The sequence below is a fragment of the Cebus imitator genome, unplaced genomic scaffold (assembly GCF_001604975.1).
Source record: "Cebus imitator isolate Cc_AM_T3 unplaced genomic scaffold, Cebus_imitator-1.0 Scaffold331, whole genome shotgun sequence".
Taxonomy (NCBI): domain Eukaryota; kingdom Metazoa; phylum Chordata; class Mammalia; order Primates; family Cebidae; genus Cebus; species Cebus imitator.
Window position 1 is genome coordinate 148,413 of NW_016107646.1, and position 27,379 is coordinate 175,791.

Consider the following 27,379-nt stretch of genomic DNA (forward strand, 5'->3'; position numbering starts at 1 on the left):
ACTTACGAACAACAGACAGCATTTCAACACTACTCTTGGGGGCTATTTTCAACAGCAAAATCACCAACCAGCCGTACAAAAAGGCAAAAAATGTACTCCAGGCGCGGTGGCCCATGCCTGTAATCCCAGCACTTTGGGAGGCTGAGGCAGGCAGATCACAAGGCCAGGAGTTCAAGACCAGCCTGACCAATATGGTGAAACCCCATCTCTACTCCAAAAAAATACAAAAATTAGCCAGGCATGGTGGTGGGCACCTGTAGTCCAGCTACTTAGGAGGCTGAGGCAGCAGAATTGCTTGAATCTGGGAGGAGGAGGTTGCAGTGAGCCGAGATCATGCCACTGCACGTCAGCCTGGGTGACAGAGTGAGACTCTTTGTCTCAAAAAAAAAAAAGGCAAAAAATGTGGCACTACATCGACCACAGAAAGGATGCTTGTTTATGGGATAAGAGCTGAAATAAAAGACAGAACATTGCCTCTTTTGACTTTACCTGGGAACATGTGTACTGGGTAACTCAAACTTTTTACCACTCTGCACATGTCTGTGAATGGCTGAGAGAGTGTCAAGGGTATTGACTTGGCTTACAAGCACATTTTAGCCAGTAGGCAAATGCACAATAGGAATCTGTGAATCATGCAGATTAACCAAAACTTTGAAAAAGATAAAGTTTATCTTTAAATTTTGTTTAAACTACCAGATTTTAAGACCAATTATAAAGCAACAGTAATCAAGACAGTGTGGCACTGGTATAAAGATGAACACAGAGCAATGGAACAGAACAGAATTGAGACATAACCCACATGTATGGGGTGAAATGATTTTTGACAGAGGGGGAAGGCAATTCATTGAGGAAACAATAATGTCCTCAGCAAATGGTGTTGCGGCAATTGAATTGTCATGTGCAAAAAAGCAAGCAAACAAGCCAAAGGAAAATAGATCTTGTCTTTACCTCATACCATGTGTAAAAATTAATTCAAAATGTATTCTCACCCTAAATGTAAGAGCAGACACTATTAAATACCTTGATGAAACTGTAGAAGAAAAATCTTAGTGACCGCAGGTTAGCAAAGATTTCTTAAATAGTACACAAAAAGCTATAAAACATAAAAGAAAAAAATCAATATACTTCATCCCAATGAAAACATTTGCTCTTCAAAATACTCTGCTACTAAAATGAAAAGGCAAGCCACAGACTGGCATAAAACATTTGCAAAGCTTATGTCCAATGAAGGACTTTAGAATATAAGGAATTCGGCCTGGTGTGGTGGCTCACGCCTATAATTCCAGCACTTTGGGAGGCTGAGGCAGGAGGATCACGAGGTCAAGAGATCATGACCATCCTGGCCAACATGGTGAAACCCCATCTCTACTAAAAATACAAAAACTTAGCTGGGCGTGGTGGTGCACACCTGTAGTCCCAGCTAAATGGGAGGCTGAGGCAGGAGAATTACTTGAACCTGGGAGGTGGAGGTTGCAGTGAGCCGAGATTACACCATTGCACTCCAGCCTGGGGGAAGAGTGAGACTCTGTCTCAAAAAAAAAAGTAGGAAATGGTACCTACTCAACAATAACAGAGAGCAGATTAGTGGGTGCTTGGGGCCAAGGATGGGGGAGCGGCAGCAAGAGGGGTTACAAAGTGGAATCAGGAAAATTTGGGGGTAATGGCTGCTCATTATCTTGATTGCGGTGATGGTATATTGATATGCCCAATTCATCAAACTGTGCACTCTAAATACGTGCAGTTTATTGTATGCCAGTTGTAACTTAATAAAGCTGACATTCATTAATCAGAAAAAGGTTTCAGAAGTAAGTAGTGCCGAGAGGAAAGGCTCTGAGAGAACAGATGGGACAGTCATGGCGCTAGACCAGACTGCCTTTCTGGAATAGTTTGTTTGTGGCATCAGTGGAGGATGAGAGAAGGAATGTAAGCTGGGATACATTATGCAGCAATTTGATTCTCAAGCTAAGTTCCAACAGTGTCCTTTGTTGAGTAGGGGGAATTGAACATGGGGTGTCGAGGGCAATACCAGGTCATTTTACTAAATTGGGGCTGACAATAATGTTTGTGCTGGATTAGAAATAGAGAGTGGGGCAGAGATACATTCACTCATCTGCTCATTCAATACCTTTGGATTCCCCTCTATGGACCTGGCACTCTTACGGGGTATTTTTCTTACAAACTTGGGACCCAAGAAACATTCAGATCCTGGCTTCCCTTTTGCCCCCTGCACAGAGAGCAGACTATGAAAGATGGAATCAGAGAACAAATCTAACCAGTCAATTCAGTGTGTTTCTTATGCCCACAGAATTAAGTAGGAGACCACAGCAACCATCCCAGCCCCGGGGAGGAGCTGATGACATCAGATAGGTGATGACTGGTGGGGCTGGAGTAATTGAGACTGACAGACAACCTCAGAGAGGAAATCTAATTTTTGGAGCAAACGGATGCGTCCAGGAGGGAGCCCACACACGTGGTTGGGTGCAGCTGGAGATGGAGGAATTCGAGTTCAAGGAAAAGGCCTAGGCAGTAGGTGATTGGTGGTGGTCATTGACCCTGAAAATAGATGAAATCTTGGAGGGAGAACGCGGGTGTGGAAAGCGAAGGTCAGGGTGCGAGTTCTGGGGCAGCCCACGATGAGAGCGTGGGGCAAAGCTGGAAGGTGAGCAGGCCGCATGCGCACACATGCAGAGCAGCTGCCTTCGCTGACAATCGGCAGCTGCCACGTGAGCTGCGGCTGAACCACCACGAGCCGAAGCAGCGGGCTTGCTGAACGCCGTCATCCAGGCCTGGGTTTGGGAGCTTAGAGATCATTACGTGCAGTTTGCTCACCCGTCGGCTGTGCCAAGGCATCGGGTTTTCTACAAAAGAAGGAATCTGGGGTGAGTAGAGCCCCATGGGAGAACTGAACTGACTAAATGTGAGTGGAGAAATGCCAATTGTGAAAAAAATACATCAGCGGAACACGAGCTTGAACCTTGTGCAGCTTTTCCTCCGCTTGGCTGTTTTTATGAGCACCCAGGCAAGTGGTTCTCAAAGTGTGCCCCCCCACCACCCACCCAGAAAACAACATCAGCTTTGCTGGGAACTTACTAGCAAGTTCCCAGGCTTACCCTAGACCCACTGAATCAGGACCTCTGGAACTGGGGCCCAGGAATGTGGGTTTTCCCCAGCCCTCCAGGGAACGTTGATGTACGCTGCAGTTTAAGGACCACTAACTTAGATATTTTAAACAAGATCTCTCTCTCTGGGAGCGTCCACTCAAAAGGGGATTTATATTAAGAACATAATGATGTGACAATAGTTTGGAAATTGAAAAGCACTCTACAAGAATAGAACATTATTCTTGTTTGTTTATTATTTGTATCAACCTCAGTCACTCAGATTTACCCATATTTTAAAACTTCAGAGATTCTCCCCTTCCTCCTTTTCCCTTCCCCAAGGAACACCAAAATCTTGTTAGTGAATAGAATTGATTGAAACTATATTCAACTGCTGAGGGAAAGGAGGAGACAGGGCACAGCTGGAGTCTGCCTGAAAGGATAGTTTTTCTCAGTGATGTTGGGTTTGTTTTGTTTCTTTCAAGTAGAAGCACGAGGCTGATGACTCATTCGCCATTGGAAGTCTTTAAATCCAAACTGCAGTTATCAAAATAAGATTAGTGCTTTCAGCTATGATGAAAGAAGGGGCATGGTCTCGAAAATGCAAGCTTGGGTTTTGCCTCCATTTGTGGAGCCCTGATTTGTAGCAAGCTTTCTTGTGGGAGTGGGCAGACCCCCCCTCGTTTACCCAGTTAAGTAACAGCCCTAATAACACATTTCTCCTTCTCTCTTGCTGTGATAAACAATTTCTGATTTCTACATCTCGGGTTAAATAACAGCAAGAGCTATAAAAAGTGGAGGGTGTCTTCTAAAGGTTTTCATTTACTTTAACTCCAAAGACAAAATTAAACTGTCATTGGTGTCAACAGCGTGCAGTGCAGCTTGTCTAAAATTCTGAAACGTCAGTAAAAACCCTTTGATTCAGCCCTGGATGATGGCCACAGCCTTCAACCGCCTTGCTTGGTGCTCCCTCCTTCCGGTGTAAGCAGATGAAAGTTTCCAAGTTCTCTGGACTGACATGCAAGCGCCAGGGTTTCTAAAGGAAGGCACTTAAATCTAGGGTGCATGGGAGCCTCTGGGGAAACTGGTGGGTTTGAGCACAGCTCTGGGGCTCTTGGCAGCAAATCTTCACTAATTAGTTTCACCTGGGAAGACTGAGCTATCCCTCTTACAACTCTCCAGGCACTGAAAGAAGCAAGCACATTTTGCTGACTGTCAGATACGCGCTAGTGGTGGGCCCTTGGCAAGGCATAGCTCAAATTTGGCCAGGTCTTTTGTTTTGAAATTCAAAATTACTTTGCTATATCACTTGAATTCAGCATAGAACTCACAAACCAAACTTAACCAGAGATCCTTTTTTTAGAACGTTAGAATCTAATATTCATGTTTGTAGGTTTTTTTTGGTTTGTTTTTTGAGACAGGGTCTACTCAGGAGGCTGAGGTGCGAGGATTGCTTGAGGTCAAGAAGTGGAGGTTGCAGTAAGCCTCAATTGCACCATTGCACTCTAGCCTGGGTGACAGAGCCAGACCTTGTCTCAAAAAAAAAATTAAAAATAAATAAAAATATCTACTGTGAGACAGGTCCTTCGTCCATCTACATTAATCTCACTCAACCCTGCAATAAGATATTTAACCTCTTTATGATAACTGAATCTCTCAGGTCCCTTACTTGAAGAAGTGCACGTCACCCAGCTGCGGCCAAGTCTGGCTCCAAAGTCTATGTTCTTTTCACCTGCCTGCTTCACCCCTCCCCTTTCTGAAGAGATGTAACTGACATCCTGTCCTATCCCAGTGATGGCTCCCTTCATCATTTTTCATATCACCTCTTTCATGTCCAAATAAAAATTTGGAGAAGGTCAAAATCATCTTTTCAGTTCACATTGTTAAAAATGGAAGCTCTGCTCTCTCACCACTCCCTTTCCTGCTTATAACATATCATATATTTTTGCCTGTTTGCTTTGTTTGCTCTCATTCCCCTGTCAATGATGTACTGCTAAATGTGTAACAATCAGCTCTCCAGGAGACAAAAGATCTGGTCTGTAGTGTCTGCCAGTTTCCATGGTGTAATCACTACCACCATGGATATTTCAAGCTACCAACTTGGCCTCTTTGAATGCAGATGTGGGAGGAGATGCTCTGTATCGTGTGAGTCAGTACAATTTGCCTCTAGCACGTGACTGATTCCCGCACTGGACCATCGGCTCTATAAGGGGAGAGAGTTTTGTTATTGTTGTCCATTTATTCACTGTTGTTTTCCCAGCACTCTGAACCATTTCATGATTGAATCGATTTAATAATTCAGTCGTTCACAGATATTTTTAAAATTAGCCACATGTCGGATGCTAGGTATTTAAACTAGAGTGCTGAGCAAGACAAGCCCTGTAGCTGCCCTATGTGACAGGGGAAATAGATGTGAAATAATTAGTTGTAGATTAAGAATTGAATTATAATGGTGTTGAGGACTACAAAGGGAAACTCTGAGGGAGGACTTCAACCCTAGTGGCAGGTCAGAGTTTCCTGAGAAAGCGGACTTTCAAGTGAGTCCTAAAGGAGGTGGGGAAGAGGTTTGAGCATTCTAGGCAGAAGGAATGGCATGTGCAAAGGTCCCAAGGCATGAAGAAGCTTTATTTGAAAATGGAGAGGGCAGTGTAAATGGAGCAGAGAAAATAAGAGGGGGCTTGAGATAAGACTGGAGAGGTGAAGGGGTGGGCCTTATAGCCCCCTTGGCCATCACATTAGAGTTTTTGGACTTCATCCTAGAAGAGTGATAAACCTTAAGAGTTTTAAGCAGAGGAGAGGCAGGAGCAGGTTACCCTGGCTATAGGAGAATGCTAGGCTTGGATTAATACAGGAAGACCAGTTAAGAGGTTGCCATGGCTGTTCAGCCAAGAGCTGATGGTGGCTCCATGGTGGCGGGGAGATGAAGATAAATCCAGGATTGACTGGCTCTGAGGGGTGCAGGAGAGGGAGGAACGCCGTGACTTTCAAGTTTCTCTTGCCATCTTTGACCCCATGGTAAAAGTTAGCTATTCTAAAAATTCGTCTTTGCTAAGGGGAAATTAAAGGATACTTCAGAATCATCCCCAGCTGTCCCATTTCTGCCAAGTGACATTTAGTAATTGAGACAGTCCTCTAGGCTGGCCAGCAAGAGGGGATGTCAAGTCAAATCAATAGATGGCTACTAAGCACCGACTGTGTGAAGTGCATGGCATTATACAGGCACCATGAGGAACACCAGGACTTAGAGAGATGGCCCTGTACTTCACGGAGCTTACAAGAGTAGGTAAGAGAGGTGAGTTAGGAACACCTGACAACCCTGTGTTTGTATCACATGAGCATGAGTTCATTCATCTGTTCAACAAGTATTTGCTGAGCAAGGACAATGTGCCAGGCACTGTGCTAGATACCGGGATGCAGTGGATAGCAAGGCACACAGGTTCCCTGTCATGACAGCTTTTCTGGTGTCCATAGCTGGGGCTGGCTCTCAGATGTCCTTGTGTTCTTGATGTAGGACAAGTGAGCCCCAAAGTGGGGCTTAGCCTGTGATGGTTCCTGGCTTTATGCAGGAAAGAATTCGAGGATAAGCAGAGGTAGAAGAAAACAGCTTTATTGAAGAGACAGTGTTACAGCCCTGGCAGTGTTATGCCTCCATGACTGCCCCTGCCAAGCAGGGCTATCCTTATAGGCAGAGAGTAGGTCGTAGCTCAGGGCAGTTTTACAGCCATATTTATACCCACCTTTTTTTTTTTTTTTTTTTGTGATGGAGTCACCCAGGCTGGAGTGTGGTGGTGCAGTCTCGGCTCACTGCAACCTCTGCCTCCTGGATTCAAGTGATTCTCCTGCCTCAACCTCTCAAGTAACTGAGATTACAGGCACCTGCTACCACACCTGGCTAATTTTATATTTTTTAGTAGAGATGGAGTTTCACCATGTTGGCCAGGTGGGCCTTGAACTCTTTACCTCACATGATCCACCAGCCTTGGTCTCCCAAAGTGCTGGGATTACAGGCGTGATTCCAGTGGCCTATACCCACTTTTAATTGCATGCAGATTAAGGGGTGGTCTAGCAGACATTTCTAGGGAAGGGGTAGTAACTCTTGGGTTATCAGGTCATTGACATGGAGAGGGTTGGTAACTCCTGGGTGTTACCATGGCAATGATAAACTGACATGTTACACTGGTGGGTGTGTCTTATGGAAAGCTGCTTCTACCCCAGCCCTGTTTTAGCTAGTCCTCAATTTGGTCCCGTGTCCAAGCCCACCTCTGGAGTTGAGTCCTGCCTTCTACCTCAATCTGAGCCCTCTTCTAGTATGTGAATACCCCCTGCTGGGGATGAGGAGAGGCAGAGAGACTTGGAGAGTTTTGTTGCCATCTCAGTCATCTTCTGAGGACCCCACATCTGATGGAGGAGGGTATTCTTAAGACTTTAGGACCATCCCTGTTGGGAGGCAGGGAATCTGGGCCTTTTTCATTGTTCATTCAGCAAATGAACTCTTATGGAGACCAAATACATGTGGTAGGTCACTGTGTTAGGCTCTGGTGAGACAAAACTGAGCCACTTATAATGGGGCAGACAGCCGTGATCAAGTCCTTCCAATACAATGGGATCAGTGCCTAAATGCTAGAGTGGAGCCCTGTCTGCAGTGCTGTGGGGGCCCAGGGGAAGAAGCCTTAAGTCCAGCCAACTTGAAGGAGGCTTCCCAGAGGAGGCAACATTTGACTGGGGTTGTGAGCCATTCATGGGGGTCACCAGGTGGAGAAGGTGGAAGGGGCAGGGCAGCTCTGGACTTAGCACTTCTCATCTTTCAGTGAAATCCTCCTGGTCTCAGAGAGAAAGAAGGGCTGTTTTTCAAAAGCATAAGGAATCATCCAAAAACATCTGTATTTGTTTCAAAAGGAAAAGGAAATGGCCACTGCCAGAAAAACAGCAAAGTTGTTTTGTCAGAATCCAGTCTGTATTTATTCCTTTGTCTTTGTTTAATTAGATTAATCCCTGAATGGTTTCCCTTGGGCCAGTACAAATCACTCATGGCCATAAATCTCCAACATTTCTAAAAACAGAAAGGACAATCTGCTTAAAGCCAACTGGCAAGCTCGCTATTTGTGGGACAGCTCTGGAGTGCGAGCAGTAATCATGCATCCGCACGTAGGTGTTTGGGCTTCTTTTAGCCTCTTGGACAGGGCAGCAAGGGCAGCAGCCACTCAGATTTGTTTAGAAGAGGAAAGCTGAACTTTAGGGTCTCCATCATTAAAGGAGGAGACTGACTCCTGGATCTGGGCACCTTCCCCATGGAGGATTGTGGGGAGCTTTATCTGTTAGGTTCAATGACGTTCAGCCTGTCTACACACTCGGGCCACCTGGGCAGCTTTAACAAACACTACTCCCCAAATCCCACCCCCTGCCAGTCTAGTTTAATTGTGGCGGGAAGTACCTTGGCATCAAGATTTTCAGAGATCCCCTCTGCTTCTGTAGATGGGGCCCTGTAGTTACTCACAGACTCTTCTCTGTGAAAATCACCTGTATTCCTGTCACTCCTTGGTAACCATGATAGGCAGAGTTCTTGCCAGACCCCTGATAGGGGCAAGGCAGCATCTGCAGCAGAAATTGGGAGGACTCAGGAGAAGCTCCTGCCACCCTCCCAGAGCTGGTTCCAGCATGCTGGAGTGTCACCTCTCAGCCATCAGAACTTTGTGCAGGGATGCTGCCCACCCACTTAGGGAGCTTAGAGTCTAGTAAGGGAGACACAGTATGTTGGGCATGGTGGCTCATGCCTATAATCCCAGCACTTTGAGAAGTTGAGGCGGGCAGTTCACCTGAGGTCAGGAGTTTGAGACCAGCCTGACCAACATGGAGAAACCCCGTTTCTACTGAAAATACAAAATTAGCCGGGTGTGGTGGCACATGCCTATAATCCCAGCTACTTGGGAGGCTGAGGCAGGAAAATCACTTGAACCCGGGAGGCAGAGGTTGCGGTGAGCCAAGATTGTGCCATTGCATTCCAGCTTGGGCAAGACCAAAACTCTGTCTCAAGAAAAAAAAAAGAGAGACACAGTAAATCCATCACTCCACAAACACATAAGTAGTTAACATTATGACTCATGCCAGGAGGATGACAGCTGATGGGTGAGACCGAAAGTTTAAAGAATGATTAAAGGCCCTCATAGCAAGAGGTTAATTTTCTCATCACCATTCAGGCAACCCAAAGCTGCTTCAGCCCGGAATGCGGAAACTTACTGCCGTTTCCAAGGAAGCAATGCTTTTCATTGAACTTTGCTAGAGGTTCTTAAATTTTCCCAGACCTGAGAAGATCTGTGGTGCTGCCAGACTTATCCTTCCAAAGCACAACTTGGGTAAATTGCTGGTCTCTCTTTTTAAGATTTTTCTCTTGAATGGTTCCCATTGCCCAATGATTGGAGTTCAGCCTTCGGGCCAAGGTCCCTCTGCCCCTGGTGTCAATGGCCTTTCCCATCCTCTCATTTGCTACGTCTCCTGGAATTTCCAGAGCAGGATTCAGCTGCCATACCTCTCCTGCTTCCCTCTCTGTTTACTCATGTGTCCCAAGCCTGGAGTGCCATTTCTCTTTCTCCATATCTGTGAGCCTTTCCCAATCCCTGCTTGACTTGCAGTAATCTGTCCCAATTCTGAACCTCCATAGTTTTCTTGGCAATTCGTTTAGGGATTTTTAAATCATGTCCAACCTCACATGTTAGTTATCTAGGTGGCATCTAACAGCCACTCTGGCCTTTCTGTTCCTCAAATGGGGTCAGTTTGTTCTACTTCAGGACCTTTGTATTCACTGTTCTTTCAGCCGAAAATACCCTTCCTAAAGCTTCATGTTACTAACCCTAGTAGAATACAAGCTAAGTGACAGCAGAAACCCTTGGTCTGTTTTGTTTACCACAATATCCCCAATACCCGGGACATAGTAGGTGCTCAACACATTATTGTATGATTCAGACATTTCTTATATCTCTGGCCTAGCTTATTTAGGTTTTCTCATTCTTTGATTACTCACTATGATTTTTGTATTAGTTGACATTTTCTTCTGGTTATGGGTGTTTTCCTTACATCTGAATGCATTGGAAATCTTCATTGAACATTCTAGTTGGAGTTGCCAATAGGAAATCTAAGATATAAACATATTGATGAGAGGTAAAAGATTTGTGTCTATAAGTTTTTTCCATCTGCTTTATTGATTTGGGAGTAAAAATACTTCTTTAGGATTTTAAAACCAGAATTTTTATTTGTAGAATCTTAGACCGAAGTGTTTTTAAAATGTGATGATGTAAGTTTTAATGTTTAAAATTGTTTAATGTTAATGTTTAATAGAGATGCCGAATCAGATCAGCTTTTATCTTTTAAAAAATCAATTGACATTTTATATTTATCTAAAAGCATAATAAACTATGAAACTCAAAAATCTAGAAGATAATATTAAAATGTAGCCATTGGATTCAGGAATTAATCAAGCTCTCTAGGTAATTGAGTGTTTTTTTTAGTTGTACCTGTTTTAGTGGTAGCTTTTCACCAGAGAAAATTCTCTTTAATGTACTCAATCCCTTTAATGCTGTCTGATGGTCTCCAGTTTTAATGGTAACGTCACTGGTACAGCTAGCTGTTTCATGGTATCCAAGCTGTTCTCCTTGCTGGGAAATAGTGCCAGAGACTGTCAGGGATGGATGGAATTTGCCTTTAATCTTCTCATCCACCGCTGTATCCTTAGTTCTGTTGCAGTAGATACAGACTGTAAGTCCATTCCTACATTGCATGTGAATAAACAGCCAGAGCTTAGCACTTTGTGGGCACGTAATAAATATTTGACCAAAATAAGACCACAAATAGGCATGCATCTATTTCTCCCTGGTAATATTTGTTACCTCTGCCTAGCCTCTTTTTGCTTCTCCATTTTCCTCATTTGTTACTAGGATGAATAAATAGAGCACAAAGAGGGTTTTCAAAGAGCCTTGTCTCATTCCTCCTTATACCAGCAACAGAGCGAGACTCCATCTCAAAAAAAAAAAAAAATTTAATGTGTTTCATAGAGGTGATGAGTAGTTCCAACTTTGAAAAATTGTTTTTATTTTTAAAATTTTATTTATTTTGAGATGGAGTCTTGCTCTGTCACCCAGGCTGGAGTGCAATGGCATGATCTTGGCACACTGCAACCTCTACCTCCCAGGCTCAAGCGATTCTCCTGCCGCAGCCTCTTGAGTAGCAGCAACTACAGGCACACATGCCCAGCTAATTTTTGTATTTTTAGCAGAGATGGGGTTTCACCATGTTGGCTAGCTGGTCTTGAACTCCCGACCTCAAGTGATCCACCCACCTCTACCTCCCTTAGTGCTGGGATTACAGGCATAAGCCATCGTGCCTGGCTGAAAAATCTGTTTTTATATACATGCAGAAACTCATCTGGAAAGAAAACTCATCAAAAGGTTAACAGTGGTTGCCTCTGGGTGGTAGGATTACAGATGGGGGATTACAGGTAGATTTTCTTTTATCTATTTTTTTATGTTTTCCAAACTTTCTACTATGATCACATATTAAATATTATAGTGTTTCTCAGACTTACTTTGGTGAGGGCTCTGGAGTTGTTTGTTGCATCGCCCCGCGCTGGGGGCATTCTCGGGTGTGCCTGACGTTGTGTTTAATGGCGTGACTTTGCCTCAGTCCAGGATCTGTGTGCCATGGAGGACCACAGCTGTGAGCAGCTCTGCGTGAATGTGCCGGGCTCCTTCGTCTGCCAGTGCTACAGTGGCTACATCCTGGCTGAGGATGGGAAGAGGTGTGTGGGTGAGTACCACTCCAGCTGGGCTTGGTGGGGAAGGACAAGTTGAGCATGGTGAGGAGGAGGGGAAGCTCATGTGTACCTCCCACATACTGGTTTCCTCGCCTTTGGGTTTCCACAAAGTGCTCTGTTGTTTGGTGTAGTTGTTAGGCAGAATTTGAACTTTAAAGGCGTCATTTATGGCTGAGGTCAGTGTTTTCTCATTCTGGGTCTCCAGTAAAAGGCACTCTTACAATAATCCTTGCAAATATAACTGCGTGTTATTGCATCTCTTGAAAAAGACTGGGTGGATTTTCTTCAACTTTGGAGGGTATGTTTGGGATGGCCTGACTCACATATAACTCATGTGTTATACATGAAATTTACTTGGGTGGGTTACTGAGTGACACATCAAAGACACGGGCAGCCCTCCTCCCTAATGTCACCTATAGTTCAGTGAGAGGCCAAAGTGACTGTCAGATGGAAAAGCCCAGCTGTATGGGCTCAGTGTGATCAGACAGCGTGGTCAGAGGAAACTAGCGGTATCCTCAAACACAAGCCCAGGAAATGGGACTCAAGGGCAGTGCTTGATACTGCAGGCATCCCCTTTTGTCTACAAAGCCCTTGCAACTTGCATGGTCTCATTCCTCCTTATACTAACAAACAGTGCCTGGTGGATAGTAGATGTTTCATAAACTGAACTGAATACTTATGAGGCAGAAAATCTGGAAGGAAAAGAACTTGACAGACATCAAAACTGGAACGTACATTTTCTGCTAAATGCTGCATTTTGTCTTTTGTGTTCTATTGTTTTCAGGAGCCCTGTTTTATTTTGCTTCTCACAAAGTATGCTATTTTTTTTGCCCATAGAATTTGAATTTTCCAGCACACCTTCATTCTTAGCTAGGGATATGGAAAGTAAAAATAAAAAAATCAACAAAACAAAAATGTAGGTAGTAGCCTGCAATTGGCAGGTGCGTGGTGAGAGTATCATGGGTTTGTTTTTACACACTAGTAGGAATGAAGGCAACCTCTGCCTCTGCGTCTCACCAGAGGGCACAAATGCAGCTGGTCTCCTGGGCCTTGGGTTGTTTTTTTTCTTAATCTGCTGGTGGTGGCCACGTTAGAGTGGCAGATGCCACGCCCACTTCCACTAGCAAAAAGGAAGCCAATATGTATCACCCATGGTTATTTTGGCTACATTAATTTTTATTATGCAGGTAATACCCATTCATAGAGAAACATAAACAGATGAGAAAAATCACTATTAATAGATTATTGTGTTTCTACCAGACTTTCTCCATATAAATATCGACTTTTTTTTTTTTTTTTTTTCGAGACAGAGTCTTGTTCTGTCGCCCAGGCTGGAGTGCAGTGTCATGATCTCAGCTCACTGCAACCTCTGCCTCCGGAGTTCAGTCACTTCTCCTGCCTCAGCCTCCCGACTAGCTGGGATTATAGGTGCCCACCACTGCTAATTTGTGTATTTTTAGTAGAGTCGGGGCTTCACCATCTTGGCCAGGCTGGTCTCAAACTCCTGACCTCCTGATCCACCCATCTCAGCCTCCTAAAGTGTTGGGATTACAGGCGTGAGCCACTGCACTGGCCAAATATCTACTTTAAAACATTTTGTTGGCCAGGCTCAGTGGCTAATGCCTGTAATCCCAGCACTTTGGGAGGCCAAGGCAGGCAGATCACTTGAGGCCAGGAATTTGAGACCACCTGGGCCAATATGGCAAAACCCCTTCTCTACTAAAAATACAAAAATTAACTGGGCGTGGTGGCTTGTGCCTATAGTCTCAGCAACTTGGGAGGGTGAGGCAGGTGAATCACCTGAACACAGGAGGTAGAGGTTGCAGTGACTGAGGTTGTGCCACTGCACTCCAGCCTGAGTGACAGAGCAAGACCCCATCTCAAACAAACAAAAAACATTTTGTAAAGATTTAACAAAAAGCCGGGCGCGGTGGCTCACGCCTGTAATCCCAGCACTTTGGGAGGCCAAGGCGGGTGGATCACGAGGTCAAGAGATCGAGACCATCCTGGTCAACATGGTGAAACCCCGTCTCTACTAAAAATACAAAAAATTAGCTGGGCATGGTGGCACGTGCCTGTAATCCCAGCTACTCAGGAGGCTGAGGCAGGAGAATTGCCTGAACCCAGGTGGCGGAGGTTGCGGTGAGCCGAGATCGCGCCATTGCACTCCAGCCTGGGTAACAGGAGTGAAACTCCGTCTCAAAAAAAAAAAAAAAAAAAAAGATTTAACAAAATGAGGTCACATTGTCTATTTTATTTTATAACCTGCTTTTCCCCCTTACTATTTGTTAAATAGGTAGAAACTTTGGGTGCTATTGGGTCAGGAGGAAATCGGGCCATTGGGAATTAAGCCAGTGGGGGAGCTTCAGGAAACAGGACGAGAGTGACTGGTTGATTAGGACAAGGAAAGGGACAGTAGAAACAGGGCTTGCATTGGTCACAGGGAGTAGATGGGGCAGGAAGCCCGCCTTGGCCCATGGGAAACTGGAGGCCACTGAGGAACCCAGTTCTCTAAGTGTTTCCAAATAATTACCTGCTCATCTATGTGTAGTAGAGAACCTTTGTATCTCTGAGGATTTTGCTGTAACTTTTGGGAGCTGGCATTTATTGAAGAGCTACAAGCATGAGAGGATAGATGCTGTCATTGCCAGAGAGCTTTGGCGTGCTGTTTATTGGAGATGGGCATTTCTCTTGCTGCTACTTGATTGTGAATAAGAATGTCTGCATTTGCGCAGAGACAATCCAATCTGAAGAGTGGGAAAATGGGAGAGACTGTGCATCCCAGTGCAACCCAGGTCTCCTCCGCCAGATGATCGCAGCATCACCAGCCTCACCACCTTTTCCCCAGTGCCCTTTACAGCGGTTCACCAAGCACCCGGTCTGTTAGAGGCTGGGAGTGAGATGATTAAGCAGCCGGGGACCTTTGTTGCCAGTAGCCTTTCTTAGGGACTCCAAACGAATTCTCACAAACTTAGCTACTGCTTGATAGGGCTATGGTGAGTGCAAAGCAAATGATAGAGAAAATAGAAGCCACGGAAGGTCAGAGAGATCGTAATGGCTAAGCTGTAAGATCTGAGTGTGGAGGGAAGGGTAGCAATTGGACAAATGTCCAAGGCAGGGGGAGATAGGAAGGGCAGTGACTGTGGAGGTGGCAATGCTTTTCAAGCATGGGGGCTGAGTCTGGCCTGGGAGGGGCAGAGCCAGCTCCTGGGAGCTGGTAGGTCAGAGGAAGACTGCTACAGTGAGAAGGTCAAACTGAAAGCTAACCAGGTGGCCTAACCTGAGGGCTGGAAGGGGGCTTATCAAAGATGGAGACTCCAGGTACCAGACTTAGAGCAGGAAATTTAGAGGAGAGAAGAGGCTGGTGAGGACCCTGGACATACTCCATTAGTAGCTGATCTGGGGTGGCCTGTGTGTAGATGGGCAGGGGACATTAAGAACAGAGTGATCATACCTCCCAGGTAACACAGGACAATCCCGGTTTATGCCCTGTTAGCCCAACTTTTTTTTTTTCATTTTTTTGAGACAGAGTCTTGCTCTGTTGCCCAGGCCATGACCATAGCTTTATAGCCTCAACCTCCTGGGCTCAAGCAATACTCCCACCTCAGCCTTCTGAGTAGCTGGGACCACGGCTGTGCACCACTGTGCCAAGCTAATTTATCTTTTGTAGGGATAGGGTCTACCTACATTGACTAGGCTGGTCTCAAGCTCCTGAACTCGAGTGATCCTCCTGCCTTGGCATCCCAAAGTGTTGGGATTACACGTGTGAGCCACCTTGCTTGATGCCATTTCTTTTTATTTTTAGACAGGGTCTCACTCTGTCATCCAGGCTGGAGTGCAGTGGCGCCACCTCGGCTCACTGCCACCTCCGCCCCGCAGGCTCATGCGATCCTCCCACCTCAGACTCCCAAGTAGCTGGGACCACAGGTGCACACCACACACCTGGCTAATTTTTTGTATTTTTGGTAGAGATGGGGCCTCACCATGTTGCCCAGGCTGGTCTTGAACTGAGCTCAAGCAATCCACCTGCCTCGGCCTCCTAAAGTGCAGGGATTACAGGCATGAGCCACTGTGCCCGGCCGACCCCATTTCTTGATGGCACATCTTTTCACTTTGAAAGGGGTTCCAGTTTGGATGATAAATTACATAATCACCCTAGTTAAGGCTGTCCAGATTGACTTAAAATGTTACGTTCAGCAGAGAATTCCTATAGGCATGAAGTAGGAGATGGAGTTGAAGACAGCAGAAGGAACCGGATTGTTCAGGGCTTTGAAAATCAGACGTAAAGCCTGGATTTTATCTCTGAAAAAGAGCCGCTGAAGGGTTCATATCTGAGTGACAAATGCAAAGCTTCATTTCAGGAAACTTTCCCTCATGGGGAACTGCAGGTTGTATTCCGGAAGAAGAATGGCAGGAAGTGGGAAGACCAGATAGGAGACTGTGGCACTTATCAGGTGAGAGGGGACAGGAGCCAGCCAGGATTCGAGGTGTGCCTATAAGAAAGGAGAGGAAGGCAGCAGGAAATGAAAGGGGGTGCTATACATAAAGGGAACAAGGAAAAGTCTAAAGTGACTCTAGGCCAGGTGTTGTGGCTTGTGTCTGTAATCCCAGTACTTTGGGAGGCCAAGGTAGGAGGATTGCTTGAGCCCAGGAGTTCAAGACCAACTTAGGCAACATGCTGAGACCCCATCTCTATCAAAAAATCAAAAAATTGGCTGGGCATGGCTGAATGCCGTGGCTCATGCCTGTAATCCCAGCCCTTTGGGAGGCTGAGGCAGGCAGATCACCAGAGGTCAGGAGTTCGTGACCAGCCTGGCCAACCTGATGAAACCTCATCTCTACTAAAAAAAAAAATACAAAATTAGTTGGGCATGGTGGTCACCTGTAGTCTCAGCTCCTCCAGAGGCTGATGTAGGAGAATCGCTTGAACCCAGGAGGCAGAGGTTTCAGTGAGCTGAGATCGCACCATTGCACTCCAGCCTGGGCAATGAGAGCAAAATTACGCCTCAAAAAAACGAAAAATTAGCTGGGCATGTTGGTACATTCCTGTGGTTCCAGCTACTTCAGAAGCAGAGGTGGGTCAATATTAATGTCATGTTCCAGCATGGCCAAAGGTAACAGGGCATAGAGAAAAACCATGAAATTGAGTCACTGATTCACCTCTGCAAACATTTCAGAACTCTGCCAGAGGCTCTGCTAGGCTTGAGGGACACAAAGGTGGTCAGGAGGCCATTGATAATGGCAAAGTGGGGGAAGGGTAAAGGGCAGATTTCAAGAGGCAGGGAGTGGGTGATGAGAGAGTATGGGAAGCAGGTTCAAACTGTTTATTTAAATAAATTTGGTAGAAGTTAAGCATGTCCCGCTGATGCAGGGCAGGCAAGTCCCCAAGTGAACCTTAGCCTATCTGGGTTCTTGGCTTTGCCCAGGAAAGAATTCAAGGGCAAGCCAGAGGTGGAAGAAAACAGCCTTATTGAAGAGGCAGTGTTACAGCTCTGGCCGTGTTGCAGCTCCGTGACTGCTCCTGCAGAGCAGGGCTACCCAGTAGGCAGAGAATAGCAGCTTAGGGCAGTTTTACAGTCATATTTATACCCACTTTCAATTGCATGCAGATAAGGGGAGGTTTATGCAGAAATTTCTAGGGAAGGGTAGTAATCATTGGGTCATTGCCATGGAAAGGGGTGGTAACTCCCAGGTGTTGCCATAGCAACAGCAAATTGACATGGCATACTGGTGGACCTGTCTGATTGAAGGCTGCTTTCACTCCAGCCCTGTTTTAGCTAGTCCCCAGTCTGGTCTGATATCTCAGCCTTGCCTCTGGAGTCAAGTCCTGCCTCCTACCTCACAGCTACTAGTGAATCAATGCAGTGAGTTTTCATTTTTAACACTTTCATGGTTCTAGTACTTCTTTTGTTACCAAAACATTAGGAGTTCAGTCAAGGTTCTGCTGCTTGTTGCATAGAAAGCCAATCACTGAGATAGGTATTGCCAGGAAAGAAGGCTTCAATCAGGTGCTATAGCCAAAGAGATGGGAAATCAGTCTCAAATCCATCTCCCTGTCTGACCAAAATTAGGGTTTTAGGCTGGATGTGGTAGCCTATGCATGTAATTCCAGCACTTTGACAGGCCAAGGTAGGAGGGTCGCTTGAGAGGAGTTTGAGACCAGCCTGGACAACATAGTGAGACTCTTGTCTCTACAAAAAAATAAAAATAATTGGCTGGGCACCATGGTTCTCACCTGTAATCCCAGCATTTTGGGAGGCCAGGGCGGGCACATCACAAGGTCAGGAGATCGAGACCATCCTGGTCAACATGGTGAAACCCCGTCTCTACCAAAATACAAAAAATTAGCCATGTGTGGTGGTGGGTGCCTGTAGTCCCAGCTACTTGGGAGGCTGAGGCAAGAGAATCACTTGAGCCTGGAAGGTGGAGGTTACAGTGAGCCGAGATCACACCACTGCTCTCCAGCCTGGCAAAAGAGCGAGACTCTGTCTTAAAAAAAAAAAAAAATCAGCTGAGTATGGTGGTGCACACCTATAGTCCCAGCTACTCAGGAGGCTGGCCAGGAAGACTGCTTGAGTCTAGGAGGTTGAGGCTTCAGTGAGCCATCATTGCACCACTGGATTCCAGCCTGGGTGACAGAGTGAGACCCAGCCTCAAAATAACATAAAACAAAATAAAAATTAGGGGTTTATATAGCAGAGAATAAATGGAATAAATGTAACCATGTGGGAAAAAACAGGAGTTAGGGAGGAGTATGGAAGAGGAGTTGCTCAACAGGCAGCAGGTGGTTGGTTAGGCAATCATAAATGGTGAGGGGTCTGGCATGTCGTTGCCCAGAGGCAGTGATCTGGTAAGTTTCAGCTCCTTTATACTGCCTGGGAGCCTTGATGGTTTGTTTCTTAAGAAGGCTTCTCAGATAAAACAAATGGAATTTTCTCAAGTTTCAAGACGGGAAAGGTAAATTTCTATGTTTATTCAAAATAAACCATAAACATCATTTCTATGGGACAATTGGGCTGCTTTCACTTTGACTCATCCCTGAATTATTATGTGACCTGCATGAAAATTCAGTTCTTAGTCATGGACTCAGCATTTTTTATAGATTTCCACACATTTGAGTAAGTGGAACGTTCAATTCCAGCACCAGAATTCCAACTCCCTAACTCATTTCACCATTAACAGTCCTGAATTTATTTTCATATTCAATGGTGGATTGCTGACTAAGAACCTCCTTTGCTTTAGTGGAGTCCCTGAATTTGTAATTCATCAGCTGCCACTGAAGTTATGTTCATTGCCATCCAAAACTATTTTTCAAAGGCCGTTAATATAGATCTCTGAACATGAATTTTCTGCTGTACTTGCTCACCTGGTGTTTACAAACTGCCTTTTATTTTGGCGTGACTTTGGCCCTGCTTGCGTCCTATCTACCTAGGCAGATTGTAAAACCTTGAGGGCAGAACCACATGTACTTTTCATCTGTCACAGAATGGACTTGAAATACATTTTTCCTGAAGGACTGACTGAAGTTGATCGCAATCTCATGCATTCATATTTTGTGAAAAATGTTTTCCCCATTGACTGGTTTTTAAATTATAAAGTCATTCTTGCTTATTTTTAAAAAAGTCAGTCCAGGCATGGTGGCTCAAGCCTGTAATCCCAGCACTTTGGGAGGCCGAGGTGGGCAGATCTCTTGAGCTCGAGAATTTGAGACCAGCCTGGTCAACATGGTGAAACCCTGTCTCCACAAAAAAAATAAGAAGAATTAGCTGGGGGTGGTGGTACACACCTGTAGTCCCAGCTATTCAGGAGGCTGAAATGGGAGAACTGCTTGAGCCCAAAGCTGAGCCATGTTTGCACCACTGCACTCCAGCATGGGTGAGGAAAGTGAGACCATACCTCAAAAAAAAAAAAAAAAAAAAAAAGATAACGAAAAAGAAGTCAGGATACAGATGTGTATGAAGTCAAAACCTGAACATCACTTCTCCCCAGTTTTACTTCCTAGAGGTAATCACAGCAAACAGCATGGCTTATCCTTCCTGTGTTTCTTCTAAAACATCTTATATATGGCATTTGCTTGTCATTACCATCCAGGGTTTAGTACAATGCCTTTTATTAATTAGTAATATTAATATAGTAATTGTTGAATAAATGGTTGTGGAATAAATGAATGTCATTTAGATATCTAAAGTCTCAAATTCGACCTTATCTAATTAGAGATGGCAGTGTAATAAAAATACAAACTACATTTATTGAATGTTATTATGTCTGAGGACCTGTTTGAGATATTTGATCTCTATTGCAACAACCTATGAGATAGGTACATTATCCACATTTTATACATCTCTTAACTGCTTTATGTTTAAGTTACTTTCATAAATTGAGGTTAAACTACCTACCTCAAATGTTTTTGTGAGGGTTAAATGAGTTAATATGTATAAAGCATGTAGAACAGTGCTGTATAAGTGTTTGTTAATATTATTACTATCTAATAGTTGGGGAACCTATAAACAGTTGAATATTAATTTATATATGAATTTTGTCTTCTTATGAACACTTAAATAATACAAGTATATTGAAAGTATGGTATGTTTAAAAACCTCATATTGAAGTCCATGCATACCCAAAATGATGGTGGGTGGGCCACAGCATGGGATTTTGCTTTTGGATGGCACAAACGTGAGCCACCACACCCCACCACACTTCCTCTTCTTATAAGGATAACAGACATTAGATTAGGGCCACCCTAACAGCCTCATTTTAACTCAGTCTCCTCTTTAAAGCTCCCATCTCCAAATACAATCACATTCTGAGGTATTAGGGATTAGCGCTTCAACATGTGATTTTGGGGGCAAGGGGATACAATTCAGCCCTTAACACTCCTCTATTGTTGTCAATATCAACAAGAAATTTCTCTTGATTGGGCATGGTGGCTCATACCTGTAATCCCAGCATGTTTGGAAGCCAAGATGGTGAATTGCTTGAGTCTAGGAGTTCAAGACCGCTTGGGCAACATGGCCAAACCCTGTCTCTTACCAAAAATGTGTAAAGAAATTAGCCAGGCATGGTGGCACGTGCATGTAGTACCAGCTACTTGGGAGGCTAAGGTGGGAGAATGGCTTGAGTCTAGGGGGCAGAGGTTGCAGTGAGCCATGATTGTGCCACTGCACGTCAGCCTGGGTGACAGAATGAGACCCTGTCTCCAAAAAAAGAGAAAAGAAAAGACATTTTCTCTGGGTTTTAAATCCTGCATTTGGAATTTCAGTCATGGCTTGAAGAGGAGAGGTTTTGTGAGTCTGACTCTGTGTGTGTGTCTAATGTATGCTCAGCAAGTAAATTAGTTCTACCATTTCTCAAAATGACAAATTTTGTTTTTCTTACTTTGTTATCAACAAACTTTAAAATCCAAATGCTCCTCTCTAAAATACCCTATTTCTGCTAATGCCATCCCCTTGCAGACTGATTCCTGCTGAGAAAAACCTTAGAATAGGACCAGGTTGTAAATCAGAAATCATTGATTTTAGGATTTTATTACCTGCAGCAAGATATCATTTATTGTTAGAGACACTGGAGTGATTTCTCCCATGTTGAACAGAGAATGAATGTAGCAAGACTGACTTCTGACTCTGGGATCTTAGCACTTGTGATTTGGAGGGCTGAAGAGCTACAGCTGGAGAATTACTCTTTGCATTTGTAAGCAAGAGTGTAGCAATTTCAGGCAAAAAACGACTGAGAACAGATTTTGTGGAAGTAGATGAGAACTTGGAACAATAGAGCCGTCATTGACTTATATACGAGGTCACCTCCATACATCTGCTTCCCTAATCGTGACCTCTCTTGACCTACCAAAACTATGAATACAGTTTTGCAACCAAGGAAGTTATGCAAAGAACCCAAACCATTTGGCAAATAACATCAGAGCTGAATGCACTAGAAGTCTTGTGGCCATAAAGAAACTGTTAAGTTCACGTGACTGGCAGTGGGTTCTTCCATGTCAAACCACTGCACTGATGGCCTCATTTGCTGTCCCCAGAAGCCTAGCCGTGCATCAGTGGATGGATCTCAAATCAAGATGGGATTTGACACCTTAAAATTTTACAGACCCAGGAATGCATGAATTCTGCCTTGCCAATCACATCCTCCCACTTACCTCCCAGAGAGCTATGTACACAAAGAACAAAAAAATGAGGGTCAAGATTCAGAGAAGCTCTCTTATCCCATGAATTGGGCCTGTGGTTAGCTGATTAATGAAAAATATCATTCAGAGAGAGGAATCCTAAAAAACTATGTATGCAAACCCACCTTAGTCATTTTATTTTATTTATTTATTTTTTGAGATGGAGTCTGACTCTTGTTGCCCAGGCTGGAGTGCAATGATGAGATCTGAGCTCACCATAACCTCCGCCTCCTGGGTTCAAGTGATTCTCCTGCCTCAGCCCCCCAAGTAGCTGGGATTCCAGGCTTGCGCCACCACACCTGGCTAATTTTGTATTTTTAGTAGTGACAGAGTTTCTCCATGTTAGTCAGGCTGGTCTCGAACTCCCGACCTGAGGTGGTCCACCCGCCTCATCCTCCCAAAGTGCTGGGATTCCAGGCTTGCGCCACCACACCTGGCTAATTTTGTATTTTTAGTAGTGACAGAGTTTCTCCATGTTAGTCAGGCTGGTCTCGAACTCCCGACCTGAGGTGGTCCACCCGCCTCATCCTCCCAAAGTGCTGGGATTACAGGCATGAGCCACTGTGCCTGACCCATTTTATTTTTATTTAAAATGCATAAATGTATACTTAGTAAAAAATTACTTTTATACTTTAAAAAAATACTAATTTTAAGTCAAAGAAAAAACGTGATAGTTACAATCTTTTTTTTTTTTTTTTTGAGACAGGGTATAATTCTGTTGCCTAGGTTGGAGTACAGTGGCGTTCACTTGATCTCCCAAACTCAAGAAATCCTCCCACATCAGTCTCCCGAGTAGCTGGGATCACAGATGCACGCCACCATGCCCAGCTAGTTTTTGTATTTTTTGTAGAGATGAGGTCTCACTATGTATCCCAGACTGGTCTCGAACCCCTGGGCTCAAGCAGCCTTCCTGCCTTAGCTTCCCAAAGTGCTGGGATTACATAAAAATTTTTTTTGCATAAACCATACCCAAAATGTGTTGTCTATGATATTTTAGTTTTGGTTTCTTTAAATTGGAGCAAGGATTTCAAGACATCTGTAAATCAATCTAACAGCAGAACTCTTGTAAATCTTAATGGAAATTTTCCCAATGTTTTACATTTGTTTCATCTATGCCTGGTTCTACAGTAATTTTGGTTAGCAGATTGCTTTAATTTTTTGAAAGCTTTCAACATAATTTTTATTTTTAAAAACTCAATTTCTTTTAGTGCTTATATTTTATTGGATTCGATATTTATTTATTTATTTATTTAGAGACAGAGTTTTGCTCTGTTGCCCAGGCTGGAGTGCAGTGGCGCAATCTCAGCTCACTGCAACATACGCCTCCCAGGCTCAAGCAATCCTCCCACCTCAGCCTCCCAAGTAGTTGGGACAACAGGCGCCCACCACTACACCTGGATAATTTTTGTATTTGTAGTAGAGATGGGGTTTCACTGTGTTGGCCAGGCTTGCCTCAAGCTCCTGGACTCAAACAATCCACCTGCCTCAGCCTCCCAAAGTGCTGGGATTACAGATGTGAGCCCTCATGCCCAGCCCAGTTTTTATAATACCTAAATTACTTACAATAACGTGTACAAATGCCATATACAGGTTTGGAAACAAAAACCACCTTGACTCTTTAGCAATGGCTCTAAAATTTTAGCATGCCTCAGAATCACCTGGAGGGCTTGTTAAAGCACATATTCCTGGGCTCTACTCCCAGAGCTTGTGATCAGTTCATCTGGGATAGAGCCTGAGAATGGGCATTGCTGACAAGTTCTCAAGTGATGGTTGATGCCGTTGGTTTACAGACTACACTGTGAGAACCAGTGTTTATAAGCATACATCTCAGTCCATGGAGGACGTACACAGGTGTCCTAGAGCCCCTGTGTTCCACCAAGGTTGCTTAATTAGCATACAACCTACCAGTGATAGACATGCACAGGTGTTTTAAAACACAGGTGTTTTAACTGTCTTGAGCATGTGGCATGCCCTGGGTTATCAGGATTCATATGGTCAGAGGGAATGAAAGTGCTGCTTGATCAGGAGTTGGTTAAAGAGTGGTCAGTTAAAAGCATCTTTGGACTGGGTGCGGTGGCTCATACTTGTAATTCTAGCACTTTGGGAGACCGAGGCAGGTGGATCACCTGAGGTTAGGAGTCGAGACCAGCCTGACCAACATGGTGGCATCTCTACTAAAAATACAAAAAATTAGCCAGGCACCTGTAATCCTAGCTACTCAGGAGGCTGAGACAGAAGAATTGCTTGAACCCAGGAGTGGGCCAAGATGGCACCAGTGTACTCCAGACTCCAGCCTGGGCAACAAGAGCAAAACTGTGTTTCCAAAAAAAAAAAAAAAAGGCATATTTGTACAACCTTTTTTTTTAAAAACACCTGAGCCAATTTTGATACTTTATTCTACAACATTCTGGAAAAGGGGAAAGTTTGGAGTATGTGGCTTAAACTCAAGGCTTAAGCCAAGCCTTCAACACCTCCCTAAATTATTACGTTAGTCTAAATTATGGGCCAGAATGATTACGGGGTATCCCTCTGAGGGATAGAAATGGCTGGGCTCAGATTCTCACACCCCGTGGTGTGAGAGAGGACATTCAAGAGGGAGGTAGAATCTGAGTTTCTGACTTTCAGATATTGTGACCTGACCACTCAACATTGCAGCACCATCAACATCCTGCAAGCTGGAAGTCAGATCAGCAGCTCCTCTCTTTGTGGGGGATACTAAGAAGTGGGTGGCCATAGATAGGACTGGCTGACTGACAGCAGTCACCCATATCTGAGATTGGGAGATTTTCATAATGGTGAGTCAAACCCAGCATGAGGAAGTTGAAGGTGGGGCTTGGGTTATTGACTGCTAATACAGGCCCATGACTGGACCCTGTGCCAGCACTTAGCCTTCCTTGATCTCAATGTTCCCAGTGTCGCCATTGATTCATTTAATGATCCCTTGGTTCTTGAGAAATGAGAAATTAACTATTAGAAGGATTTGGTGCTAGCTCAGTCTTTCTGTTATGACTCAACTCTAGCAAACAGCTAATGTCCCATGACGTTCAGACCCTGAAACATCATGAATGCCCTATCCCCAGTGTAATGACTTGTGAATTAAACCTGTAAATACTAGGTTCTACTAGAACTGTTTAGGGAGGTGAAGTTACAAAACAATATTTAGACTGAAACTTTTTTTTTTTTTTTTAAGACAGAATCTTGCTCTGTCTCCCGGGCTGGAGTATAGTGGCGGTATCTTGGCTCACTGCAACATTTGCCTCCTGCGTTCAAGCAATTCTCCCTACCTCACCCTCTCGAGTAGCTAGGATTACAGGCACCCACCGTCATGCCCGGCTACTTTTGTATTTTTAGTAGAGACAGGGTTTCGCCATGTTGGCTAGGCTGGTCTTGAACTCCTGAACTCAGGTAATCTGCCTGCCTCGGCCTCCCGCAGTGATCTGATTACAGGCCTGAGCCACCACGCCTGGCCTAGACTGAAACTTAATGAAGCTTTGGAGGAAGGCAGCAAATCACACTGCCACGTGTGTACCTATGCAACAATCTTGCATGTTCTTCACATGTACCCCAAAACCTAAAATGCAATAAAATAAATTTTAAAAAAAGAATAAACATAACACAGGTTATTACCCTTTACAAATCTTAAGTGTTTCCCTTTGCATCTTTTTATTACTATGCTAAATATGTCATTATCTTTTCCATCCATGGTTTTGCTTTTTAAAATTTTATATGTGTATTAATTTTGTAGATTGTTTCCTTGTTATTATTTACATGCTTTTGATACTAATATATCGTAAAACATTGTAGGGGACACTTTCTTTTTTTGAAAAGGGACTGGTCTTGAGCTCCTGAGCTCAAATGATTGTCCTGCCTCAGTCTCCCAAGTAGCTGGGATTTCTGAAAACATTTTTTTTTTTTTTTTAACACTGAGTCTTGCTCTGTCATCCATCGTGCAGCCTGGAGTGCAGTTGTGTGATCACAGCTCACTGCAGCCTCCAACTTCTGGGCCCAAGACCTCCTTTCACCTTAACCTCCTAAGTAGCTGGGATTACAAGTACACGTTATCATGCCCCACTAATAATTTATTTATGTGTTTGTTTGTATTTATTTATTTATTTTTGAGATGGAGTTTCACTCTTGTTGCCTAGGCTGGAGTGCAGTGGCATGATCTCAGCTCACCACAACCTCTGCCTCCTGGGTTCAAGTGAGTCTCCTGCCTCAGCCTCCCGAGTAGCTGGGATTACAGGGATGTGGTACCACACCTACCTAATTTTGTATTTTTAGTAGAGACAGGGTTTCTCCCGTCGGTCAGGCTGGTCTCAAACTTCCAACCTCAGGGGATCCGCCCGCCTTGACCTCTCAAAGTGCTGGGATTAGAGGCGTGAGCCACCAGGCCAAGCCACATTTTTTATTTTTTGTAAAGACAAGGTCTCGCTTTGTTGCCCAGGCTGGTCTCAAACTCCTGGACTCAAGTGATCTTCCTGCCTTGGCCTCCCAAAGCGCTGGGAGTACAGGAATGAGCCATCGTACCTGGCCTTGGAAAACATTTTTAAAGGAGAAAACTCATCTATAATCCTACTACCCTAGCATAGCAAGCATTTTTATTTATAATTTCTAGGCTTTGCCTTAGAGCTATATTTTGCATAGATATAATAATCACTGTGAATACAGAATTTTGGGATATACTTTATTCCACAAATTCTTCCTATTTACAGTTATGCTGTCATGATGATATTAGTGGCTGCTTAATGTCCAAAATGGAACTCCTGATTTTTCCTGCCAAACCTGCTCCACCTGCACCTTTCCCGTCTCAGGTACTGGTAGCTCCATCCTTTCAGTTGCTTACATCAGAATCCCAAGTCAACCCTAGGTGTGCTTTTTCTCATTTCACCTCTAATCCAACAGAAATCCTGCTAGCCTCACCTTCAATATTTGCCTGGTGAATTAGTGTGCTAGGGCTGTGCTCTGGCTTGGGTATGGTTTGTTTGGCCTCACCAAGTCTCATGTTGAAATTTGACCCCTGTGGCCAGGCATGGTAGCTCACACCTGTAATCCCAGCACTTTGGGAGGCCGAGGAGGTGGATCTGTCGAGTTTGAGACCAGCCTGGCCAACATGGCAAACCCCTTTCCTACTAAAAATACAAAAATTAGCCAGGTGTGGTGGCGCACACCTGTAGTCCCCCCTACTTGGACGGCTGAGGCATCAGGATCGCTTGAACCCAGGAAGTTGAGGCTGCAATGAGCAGAGGTGGTGCCACTGCACTCCCTCCTGGTTGACAAAGTGAGACCCTGTCTCAAAAAAAAAAAAAA

General features: G+C 44.4%; 1 protein-coding gene across 5 annotated transcripts in view; it reads left to right on the plus strand.

Annotated features, from left to right (window-relative positions):
* The window catches only part of MATN2 (matrilin 2), a 177,833-nt gene that overhangs the window by 92,179 nt on the left and 58,275 nt on the right, over positions 1-27,379 (plus strand). For all 5 annotated transcript variants that reach the window (XM_017504986.2, XM_017504984.2, XM_017504988.2 and 2 more), the window contains exon 5: positions 11,769-11,891. In XM_017504986.2, coding sequence (XP_017360475.1) covers positions 11,769-11,891 — 123 coding nt within the window. The remainder of the gene's footprint in view (positions 1-11,768; positions 11,892-27,379) is intronic.